At 34.1% G+C, this 12,134-nt stretch overlaps 1 protein-coding gene across 11 annotated transcripts in view; it reads left to right on the top strand.

Annotated features, from left to right (window-relative positions):
- The window catches only part of ADGRL3 (adhesion G protein-coupled receptor L3), a 560,304-nt gene that overhangs the window by 375,101 nt on the left and 173,069 nt on the right, over positions 1-12,134 (top strand). For all 11 annotated transcript variants that reach the window (XM_032459457.1, XM_032459461.1, XM_032459445.1 and 8 more), the window contains 2 exons: positions 2,858-3,067; positions 5,504-5,724. In XM_032459457.1, coding sequence (XP_032315348.1) covers positions 2,858-3,067; positions 5,504-5,724 — 431 coding nt within the window. The remainder of the gene's footprint in view (positions 1-2,857; positions 3,068-5,503; positions 5,725-12,134) is intronic.

Raw genomic sequence — 12,134 nt, 5'->3', positions numbered from 1 at the left:
TTTTTTATGTGTCAAGCCCAGTACTAAGAGCTGGGATATAATATTAATAAAACTTAAGATTGAGTCGCTCTCAAGTCACATGATGTTACACATGTTTATATCATAGGTAATTGAGTTACATAGTGATCACAGACATGGCACCTTGAAAACAGGAATACTTGATTCATTATCACATTGTTACAGCTATACCTAGGAGTTTTATTCAGTTGGCCGTCCTCTCGCAGGGGTTTGGTTTTTATCGTGGGTTGGCCTCCTGAAAGTTTGGTTATAACAGACTATTAAAAAGAAGGCTATCATCACAACTCTTACTGGCATTTAGTGTCCATTGTTCTTTTTCTCCATCTTATTGATGAAATTCAAGTGGTAAGTTATATTTGATTACAGTATAGCATATACAAGGTGATTGGTGTTTACGTTTTCTGAGCTAGACAGTAATACCTGAAAGGTGATTACTAATTAATCATTAGACCTTTTGTTTTGTTGTTTGAGCAGTATGTACCTTTTGTACTGATGTTTTGACATTTGGTGTTCTTCTGTTAGTAACTCTGAATGGGGTTTTTAAAAGGCCTACAAAGGTATTGAGTAAAGTAGATACATTTCTTTGGGGGAGGGGTAGAGAAGGTGATTAGGTTTGTTTGTTTGTTTGTTTTAATGGGCGTACTGGGGATTGAACCCAGGATCTCATGCATGCTAAGCAGGCACTCTACCACTGAGCTATACCCTCCCTCATTAAATACATTTCTAATAATGCAACTACCAAAAAAGGCAGTTTTTTGGATTATTCTTCTTTTTCTTTTTTCTGTTCTTTTTTTCCTTTTTTTTTTTTTTTTTTTTAGTGCTTTAGGTCTTTAGCATACATTTGAGAATGTATTATACTTTGCCATTATGGAAAACTGCTGTGCTGAATGTTGGCGCTTGTTACTCAATTACAGCATCTTTCCTTTGAGTCAAAGAAGAGAGCAAATAGCCCTCTGTGCAGGGAACCGGGTAGCACTAACCCTCTCCACTCTCCACTAGTAAAAGTAATTTTAAGCTATCAGAGACCCAACACTACTTTAGCAGTATCCCCTGGAGAACAAAGCAGTTAAAACAAAATTTCATATAGTTTTCTTTCATGATTTGAGCTCCTTCTGAGAAATACTTGCAGAGTTATGCAGGAATATTTCAAAACTGATTCACTGACAGTGTCCTAGCAGAGCTCTTTATCAAATAACAGCTGTGAAGTCACATCTGGCAGTATGCGAAGTGCTGGGATTCAGGTTACAGCATGGTGGCTCACTTGTGAGAAGAATTTTCACATTCAGGATAATCTTTGTATGGAATTTGTATAAAACATAAAAGCACAAAGTTTGAATAAAAACAAAAATAGAAAACCTGGCTATTTATGTATTTTTTAAGGTGAGCTAACAGTGTGGAAGACAACTGTATGTAGTATACCTTCCATCCTAAAACAAAAATCAACATGTATGATCTACACAGTTGGAAAAGATGTCAATTAGAAACACGTCTCTTTGTTTTTAACTAAAAAATCTCCCTTGCACACATTACATTTTTACTACTCATGCCTATGTACCTAAAAATCAATGTCATTGATTTGTGTTTTTTACAATTTTACATAAGTAGATCATACTGTATAGATATATTTGCCACTTGCATTCTTTAAAAAAAATCTAAAAATAGATTTTTAAGAAGTATCTATGTGACTGTAAATCTAGAACACCAATTTTCTACTACTCTTTAGAAGATCATTCCATAATTCAACCATTATTTATTTATTCTTCTACTGATGGAAGTTAGGTCTTTAAGACTTTTCAAGAAACCTAGAAAGAAAAGAGGAATTGATAATCATAGACAATTTCTCACCTCTGCTACAACATCTTGGCACACCGATGTGTTGAGCCACCATAAATTCTAAAGCCTCAAAGAAGTGGTTTTAGATGGAGCCAAACTATCATAGGGTAGGAATAGAGTTTTGAATCTTAGGACAAAGACAGAAATGAGACAGGGGACAAACCAAGGAACATGGCAGGCATGGAACTCACGGTACTATTTTAACAGAACCAAAACATGCAGTTTCAGGACAGATGTTTTCTTGAGCATATTTCTTCTCCATAGCTCTCCTGTGTGTTTTATGCTGCTATAGGGTATAGAAATTCTGAATGCTTATCTTCTGTCTCTGTATAACAGGCTGTATTCATGCAGCACCCTTCAAGGGCCTCTCCTTAAGCCATTCAGTAGGAATATAAATCCAGTGAATATCTCCATTCTTTTAAATTGTCCACTAAATAAGTGATATAACAGCTGTGGCTGTTCATCAGAATTAACTGAGCATCTTTATAAAATTAGGTCCTTTTATGAACTCAACCTTGAAAATTTTGATAAAGGATTCATAAGACAGAGGAACTGTAATTCTTTACAAAAATCCCTCAATGCTTCAAAAAGCATTTCAGTTGAGATACCATTCCTCTAATATATAGCTTAATTTTAAAAATAACGTATTCCCTAGTTGGAGTTGTCAAAAAATTGACCTAAGAAAGTGATATGGGGTAAAGAAACAAAAAGCTTTACCTTGAAGTTTTGACCAGAATTAAGGTGATTTGCTTCAACTATTTATATACTGAAAATGTACACAGCTAAAAAAGGTGCAAACACTACTGACAAACTGATTTATAACTCACAGAAAAGATAAAATGCTCTACCTGTAGACTAGAAAACCCAAATAATTAAGTTATTTATTGCACGTGTGGAGGATATTTAATACATTATTAAAATCATGCCTCACGAATCCAGGCCCTTATAAAACTTTGCAGTTGGTTACATATAATTGCAACTTAAGGCTTTTCTGTTGTGTTTCCAGCACAGTGATGCGGTCCATGACCTTCTTCTGGATGTGATCACATGGGTTGGAATTTTGCTGTCCCTTGTTTGTCTCCTGATTTGCATCTTCACATTCTGTTTCTTCCGTGGGCTCCAGAGTGACCGTAACACCATCCATAAGAACCTCTGCATCAGCCTTTTTGTAGCAGAACTGCTCTTCCTGATTGGGATCAACCGAACCGACCAACCAGTAAGCAGCCTACGTTAACATTAGAAAAAAATGTCTTCACTTTCAGCTTTCCAATCAAAATATTTTTACTTGAAAGATCTCTTCAAGTCATCTAAGATAGTTACTGAGTTTCAGATCTTAACTCAGTTTTCCCTTTTTCATGTCCCACTGTCATAAAGAAGTAGTGCCTTTGTGGATGTATGAATGCACATTTCTTCAGAAATTCTGTTCATAAGCTTGCCTTTCTAAAGAACTTGTTTCTTCATTAGTATTTTTTTCTTTAACTTTTAATCACAGAGCTGAATATTGAGGAAAGCTAAACAGATCATTTGGGGAATGGAGGAGTATCTTGTCTAACATGTAACTGCTATTTTCTGTAGTTTATAATATACTTTAAAAATGGATGTTATATTAAAAACTGCATTTTTAAAGTGAGTTTTTCTAACTGACATGTTTTGGAAAATCATTCAAACTGTATGTCATTTTTATAATTTGTAAACTCTTCCCAAATTTTATTTTACGCTTTGTATTTTCTCAAGTTCTGTTCACATCTATAAGTGCCAACTTCACACTTACTACTAACTACGTTTAGCCATATCAGTAAAGGGAGGGAGGGAGAGAGAGAAGGGAGAGGGGAAAAGGGGAAAAAAGGAATAGCACTAGCCAATTGTTCTTGGTAAAACTGGACAGAAAATATTAATGGCAGATAGAATCTGATATATTAAACAGACTCTATGCCCACTTAGAATTTTTGTGAAGCTCTTTCTACTTACTTAAGATTCATGCAGATAGCACGAGTTTGTTCTCATGACTAAAACCGCAAATGAAAACTTTAATTTTTTAGAAGACTTGTAAGCATAATAAATAATTCATTCACTTAATGCTGTTCTCTGGTATGTGTCCATATGTATAAAGTACTTTACAATAAAAATGCAGTTGGATTCATGTTTATGATTACACATTCATGATTAATGGCTTTAAAGGGTACAATTATGGTGATTATACTTTTAATTGGTTATCATATACAAATGTGACAGCTTTTCCCATAAATGCTTACAGATGAATAAGCAATCAAAGTGCACATTCTTTCTCCAAAAAAGTAAAGCCTTCAGATAACAAAAATTAATAGCTGAAGTTCTAACGCAAGAAATGGAAAACTGTTATTTTCCAAGGAGAAAGCATTTCTTTTTTTTTTTTTTTAAGGAGAAATCATTTCATTCTTTTTTTAACCTGTGGTTCAAATGCTCTGTGATTTCTTTTCATTTAGGAACCTTATTCTTATTTCTGTTTCCTGATGTTGCATGTGGTATGGTGAGCTTCACCAAACATTGCAGACTGCGCAGAACCAATTTCTGACAAGTAGTAGAATAAAGAACAATGATTGGTAGGAAAAACTTGGGTAGAGCAGCCCAGCCCAACTTGTCTTTACTCTTACTGCTGGATGGGTGTCTTCCTGCCTCTTATATGGCTTTCTCTCTCTAGCCCCTTTGACACTTGACTTCCTCATCTCCCCTTCACTGTCATCTCTCTAACCCAAGGAAATAGACCTGCTCTTTGTCTCATTTCTCAAGGATCATACTCATCGCTGAATCCATACTAATCTGATAATTTCTATACATGTGTTACTATTTTCTAGTTTTAACTATAAAGTTTAGTTAGGACTTATTAAAAAAAAAAATGAAGACTCCCCCCACCCAGAGGAGTGAGAACTCCAGGAACTGACAAAAAAAAAATTAGTATGTGGTCAGCTGAAACTTGGAGTATCTTAGAAAATGTGCTGAAGTAAGGACTGGCTGCCTGTTTTGCCCTAGCTTGCCTAGACCAACATTTGGTACAATAACAAAAAATGAAAGAACGAAGGGACTTTTGGAATACTTTATTTTAACCAGATCTACTTTTACATCTATGAAGTGTGAACTTTCCAGTGCCACCTTAACTTCTTTCTGAAACAAGACAGGGAAGAAATAAACAAACAGTTAATAATAATGAATTAATAATCTCACTATAAAATACTGTAATTATTGTATGATTTAATTTTAAGTGCTTTTATTCTCCTTAATTTTAATGTTCCTCTTTCATTTACAGTTGAAGAACTTAAAATGTTAGTAAACACATGATTATGGCCAAGAAAAAAAATTCATGGGATCTATTTTAAAACTTTTAGACTAGGCTCAGTAATAATTATCAGTAGACTCTTATTAGAACTTTTTCCTAAATTTATTATAATGCTCTGCAGTTATCCATAGCCATTATTAATAAAATATTAAATATAGTTTTCAAAGATAGTTTATATTAAATTACTTTTTAATATCTGAATTTTGAGAATCTTGTCACAATTGTTCTTTCATAGACTTGTTTTATTACTGCAGACTTGATAAATGTTTACTTTAACGTTATGGTAGTTGACAATATTTCACTTGGTAGTTATTTGACTAAGTCACGTGTTCCTTTCCCCAGATTGCCTGTGCAGTTTTTGCTGCCCTCTTACATTTCTTCTTCTTGGCGGCTTTCACCTGGATGTTCCTGGAGGGAGTGCAGCTCTATATCATGCTGGTGGAAGTTTTTGAGAGTGAACATTCACGGAGGAAATACTTTTACCTGGTCGGCTACGGGATGCCCGCGCTCATTGTGGCTGTGTCAGCTGCGGTAGACTACAGGAGTTACGGAACAGATAAAGTGTGAGTTTATGTTTTCCTTCCTTTTTTCCCTCTCTTTTTAAATCCAGTTGAAATAAAAGCTTTGGATTTTCTCAGAAGCTAAGGTCTTTATATCACCTCACAGCAATAAACTACAGAACTGGGAAAGCAAATAGGGATAATTCAGTTCATGAGTTGTACTTCTGTTATGATGTAAAAAGAGAAAAAATATTCCTGATATTCCATATCTACATCACAGCCTTCAGTAATTATAAAAAGATGATAATTTTTATGTCTTTCAGAGCATTGAGACATTTGCCAAATGAAAAACTAGCTCTATTAAAGATGTGTAATCAGAGGACAATATAGTCCCTGATATTAATGGCTTCTCTTCTTCATGACATGTCAATTCTAGTCACTAGAAAGTAATTTATATCATTAACAGGAAGATAGACTCTTGCGGCAGGGGCAGCTTGTGTTTTCCTTTTTTTTCCCCCTAGGTGGCTATTGAAATATAATGATGAATTTTATTTTCAACATCCTTTCAAATTGGTGAGACACCCATAGGGATGTTCAGCATCCTGGAAAGGAATTCAGTGGAAAATATGTTTGTAATTCACATCAATATAACTGATTGGGATCCCAAGAATGAATGAGAGTTGCAATAGAAGAAAAATTAGAAAGAAGACCAAGATAGACCTTTGATGAATACTCCCATTTAGGACAGAGATTAAGCAGGGAAAATAAAAATAGAAAAAGAAAGGAGGTGACCAGAGCCTTAAAAGAGAACCAAGAGGAAAGTGAGAAGAAAGTTTAAAGACGGTGTTTTGTGTCCAGGATAATTCATGTAAGATAGGCAAGGAGGAAAAATCACTTGTCCTTTGCCACAACTTTTTGACAAAGTACTGGAAGCAGGAGCCCAATTGGAAGATGCAAAACAAAATCAGTGGCAAGAAAGTAGAGTCTTTAGCTATTATCCACAGCCTGAGAAAGTCTGATTGAGAAACAGTGAAAATATTATTAACTCATGGTAACAGTAATGAAGAAGGATGTCTTAAAATAAAGTCCCCAGAATGTCTAGGATAGGAAGAATCAAGTTGGTAAGTGGAGATTAGTAAAGAGAAAGTATCTTCTGCCTCATTTGTATTCAGTATATATAGGCTGAATGAAAGGAAGAGGTCCTGGGGGATAGAAAGGCATAAGATTAGACGTAAGATGAAAAAAGCCTTGATTTAGTACTGAAAGTGGCCTTAGAATTCACCTAGTCCAAGGCATTAACTTTACAATGAAAAAAATCAAGGACCAGGTGAATTAATTGCCTTGCCCATGGTGATAGAGGTAGATAGTGGCATATGTGTGATAAAATAAGTCAGGCTTATTTCCACTAAACCAGGATATTTTTGAGATAGTAAAATGACCCCTGTTTTCTGAGGTGTGAAGGAAATAGCAGATAAGATAAATTTCGAAGTGGAGGAATTTTTCCATCGAGTAGGAGATGCTGATTTGTGCTGAGTGAATAGGTGAGGTCACGTTGAGAGGACAGGAGATTTGAAAAGCTTTGAAATGAGCACTGTGGAAAATGTGTTAAGGAGCCAATTAGACATTAATGAAAAGATTTCCAAGCTGTAGTGAAGGCTCAGATGAGGTTAGATAACATCAATTTGTACAGAAGTTAAGAAGCCAAATTTCATGACTTTCCACCACCAGCAATCAGCAGCCTGAATATGCTGGCAATAAAACAGCTCACTTCCCGGAAGAGCAGACTCATGAGGAGGGAATGACAAGAGGATTCCAGAGTTACCGGGAGCATAGTTACGGTAGATTATGCGTAGGTGTAGAAACACCAACAGTACAATTAAAAGAGGACTGTCTCACTTCTGTCAAATTTTTTTCTTGAGTACAGTGGCAGCCTGTATAAAGCCATTTGTCTAAATGAAACTAATAGCAAGTATTTTTTTAATCTAACCTTTGTGAATTGTGGTCAAATCTGAGGTCATTTTGTGGATCCCGGTGACAACCATAGACCAGATTAGGATTAGATAAAAATATTATCTGTATTTGCCTCTAAAGACATTTCGGTGGGGGGGGGGGGGGATTAGATAGACTATAGGATTTTTTAAAATACCTTTATTGATATAAATCACATACCATGACATTCACTCCTTAAAGGTATACACATAAATTGTTTTTAGTATGTTGTGTTAATAAGCATCCATCACCACTGTCTAATCTTAGAATGGTTTTACTGCTACCCAAAAAAACCCATTAGCAGTCACTGCCCTTAGAGTGTAGGATTTTACATTTTAATTCATGAATTTTCCCTCTAAGTTATTAAAGTGACTTATACAGTTATTTGTGAACTTACACTACTTCAAATATTGTTTTTATGTAGTTCAATTTTGCTCTCTTGCAGTTCTTGATATGCTTTTGTTTTTGTTTTTATCTGTATATATTTGCAAATTTTCCTGTTACTGAACTGACAACTTGTTTGCTTTGTGCTTTAGTGATTTATTTTGAGAGAGATGTCATTTTCTGGATAGCAAGAATCTATCTTTTCATAGAATCAATACTATGTAGTCTCTTGTGACTTTGTTAAAGCTTTGGCCATCATTGCTTTAATTTTCTGCACCATAACTGGAAGCTCACATTTACTGACATTACTTTGTGGGAATAGAGGCTAATTTATTTCCCAGGCACTGATTTAAAACAAGCCTTAGTAATAGTCCAGTTTCACTATTACGATTTTTCCCAACACAAAGAGAAGCAAAGCAGATACAGAGAAGGGGTAAATGAAAGAGGGAGAAAAAAGGATAGGGAAGATTGTACTAAAATTCTGTCACAGATGGGCATGAAGTATTTAGTATCTCATTTGTACATTTTAAATAAATTGTCCAGAGAGAGATCTTCAGGGTACATGGAAAAAACGTTTAACTTCTCCCTTTGGGAATTCACCCAACCCAGTATCTCTACAGTGCTGTTTTGCCCCTTGAGGAAGCAAGTGTTGAAAAAGAAATATTATTCAGTCATTTGTATTTACTTGATAAGCTGAAATGAACAGATCAAGTTTCCATTCGGGAGTTTAATCAATATAATTTCTCAAAGAAAAATATAGGCAATGTATTTTAATACAACTTGAAGGATTTCTGCTTATAGAATTATGTATCTCTGTCTTTGCTATCTGGTTTCCGTTACTATTGTTTCTTTTATTTTATTTCAAATGTTATTTCCTACTCTCTGTTCATCACGTTTAGGCTTTCATGTGTTTTGAGGGGGGATTTTTAAAATTTTTGCCGGTGTTACCTTCTTAAATGCTGCATTGTTTTTTTTTTTAAATGTAAATGTGTCAAGTCCACAGTCTTAAATAAACTGGAATTAGCCAGAATTCAGAGACAGATTGTCAGTCATTTTCTGTGAATTCTTATTAAGCTTAATACAGTAAATTTTTATGTCTTGATAGTCTGTTTTACTTATTTTGGGAAATTTGTTATTATTAAGTTTTTATTTCTCAGTCTCAACTACTTAGGTTACATCTAGAATAAAACCACTGCATACATATTACAGTAATCCAAATGATAGACATCTCTTCCATCTCTCTCCTCCTAATGTACTTAATGTATTTTATTATAATAACAATGAGGTTTTATTTCTGAAACCATTAATAATAATAATAATAATAATAGTAGTAACAACTTACATTTCTAAAAAGTAGAGAATCTTATCAATGGTAGGAGATAAAATTAGAGACAAAATTGTTTTTGTAGGTTAAGTAAGTGTTATTTTGAACCAGATAAAGGTAACTATCATATTCCATCTGGCTGATGGATTATGATTGTTTTCCTGTGAAATGTTATTAAAGCCGTTGAATTGATTATTATGTACAGAACACATACTCACACACAACGCATACATAATTTGATTTTGAGAAGTTTCTTAGTTTGCCATCAGTTTGCAATGTTTATGAGAGAATCTCATTATTTTCTGATGTTGTTTAATGAAATCTTTTGTTCTATATTGACATTATTCTCAAGAGAATGTACTTAGAATTACATGCAGTCACAGTTATCAGACACTTTAAAAAATCAGAGTAAAAGACCAAGACAGTCATGAAAAAAAAAAACTCAGTTAGTGGATCATAGGTTCAAACTGCACTAACTGTAGGTGTTTTCCATTTTCTCTGTTTTCCTAACTTGCTTTAGTCTCTCTTATACTGTTATTCATCATTCAGTGGAGCCATCCAATATGATTCTGTCAAAAGATAAAGGCTAGCATTGACTTAATGATTCAAACAGAACTGATTTGGAAATTTCGGTGCTAAATACATTGATTCTATGACCTGAAGTTAATCAGTTCATGTAAACTTTAATTACCTCAGTATCACCTGCAAAAACACAAACTGAACAGTTAATTTTTTTTATTTAAAGGAAAAAATAACACTTATAGTTTATAGCACTTTTCTTGAAATCTAAGTTTACAACAGAAAAAGCAGGGGTTAACATGATTGGTAGTTTGGAAAAAGACTGAGGTAGGTTCCAAGAGCACAGGGAGGGAGGGTGCTGGGAAGAAGCATAGCACAGGGTATAGCCCAGAATTAAAATGTGGGCTCGAAAACTAGCAAAGCCTTTTTGAAAGATGCCAATTAGGTCATGAACATTTATAATGGATTAGAACATCCTTGAGTTCTAGAACATAACCAAGCTCTTAAAAATAATTGAAATCAATTTTATGATCTGAAAATTACTATAAATCATCTATTAAGTCTTAGATTTGTCTCCCTAGCTCCCAATAGCTCTAAAAGGGGTGGTCTCTTCTTTGCTAGTTAAAAGCCCCTCCATTTCTTTATTTTCACTTCATTCTCTAACCAGCATAATCATTTGGGTAGGAAAGTGATTATCGATTTTTCAAATATTAGATTATAACATTATTCAAGAAACTACCTAGCCAAGGAACATTAAATTTGATAGTAACTGCAAGTCACATGCATGGTTTATTTAGTATATTTCACAATTTCTAAGCATTTCGTCCTACTCATAGAATACTATATATTCATTTGAAATATTTCTGTAAGCATATTATTATATGTTGTTGTAAAATCTTCCTACTTGTAACATTGCACTGACAAGAAGCACTTACTTTACTGAGTGTATCACCAGCTATATTTGACTTTAGGTTGCCCAGTAGGAATTAACACAGATAATGAAGTATTGGTCATTGATATACATCAAGATAACCATTCAATATGTGTGTGGGGAGTGCTCTGTATGTTATATGTGATGTTATTAAAGGCCAAGGACATGTTTTGTGTGTATGTATGTTAGAGATTGAGGGCTTATTGTGTCATCATTTCATCACCAGGAACCATATGATTGGGCATAAAATTATCACCATATATAAGAATTTTGGATTGAGCATAATTTTTTTTGGTTAAGAGTTAGCCATACCAGAACTATATCAGAGAACATCAGGACTGCTGTCCTGTTCTTTACAAAATATGATTAAAGTCAAATGTAAGACTTAAGTTCTTACTAAAACCAAAGTATAATGACTTCCACATCTAGAGCTAACTTTATATCATAATTTCACCCACTAGAAGGTTACAATCAAAAAGACAGATAACACATATTGATGAGGATGTGGAAAAGTCAGAGTCCTCACATCTTGTTGGTGGCAATGTAAAATGGTGCAGCTACCTACTTTTGAAAACAGTTTGACAGATCTTCAAAATGCTAACCATGGTAATCATATATCCCAGTAATTCCACTCCTAGGGATTTACCCCAGAAAAAATGAAAATGTAGACTCATTCAAAAACTTCTACATGAGTGTTCATAGGCAGCATTATTTATGTTAGCCAAAAAGTGGAAACCCCCATGTCCATTAACTGATGAGAAAATAAACAAAAGATGGTATATCCATGTGGTAGAATATTATTTAGAAATGAAAATGAATGAAGTATTGACACATGCCACAAAATGAAATACTTTAAAAACATCATGTTAAATAAAACAACCCAGTCACAAAGACTACAAATATATGATCTCATTTATATGAAATGTCCAGAAGAGGCAAATCCTTAGAGACAAAATGAACCCGATCTACCAGGACTGGGTAGAGGGTAGGGAAGCCATTTCCATACCAAGGGAGTGAATTTGGTAGAGACAGCGAGGACTAGCTATAGATAGATAAAAGGTTTTATTCTAGCGCCATGAAAATACTCTTAAATTAGATTACATTTCACAACTTTTACATATACTAAAGACCATTGAATTGTGTACTTTAAATAGATGATTTATAGTATATGAATTATACTGTAATAAAGCTGTTTAAAAATACTAAAATTTTTGCTAACTTATCAAGAGATTTTTACTAACTTATCAAGACGTCACTTTAAGTTTGGAAAGGTTGAACATTTTTACTTGGGACATGTTTCAACAATCTGTGATTTATGTACAGCAT

Source organism: Camelus ferus, chromosome 2 (assembly GCF_009834535.1).
Source record: "Camelus ferus isolate YT-003-E chromosome 2, BCGSAC_Cfer_1.0, whole genome shotgun sequence".
NCBI lineage: Eukaryota > Metazoa > Chordata > Mammalia > Artiodactyla > Camelidae > Camelus > Camelus ferus.
Note: the sequence above shows the minus strand (reverse complement) of the source record. Positions and strands in the feature narration are given on the sequence as shown.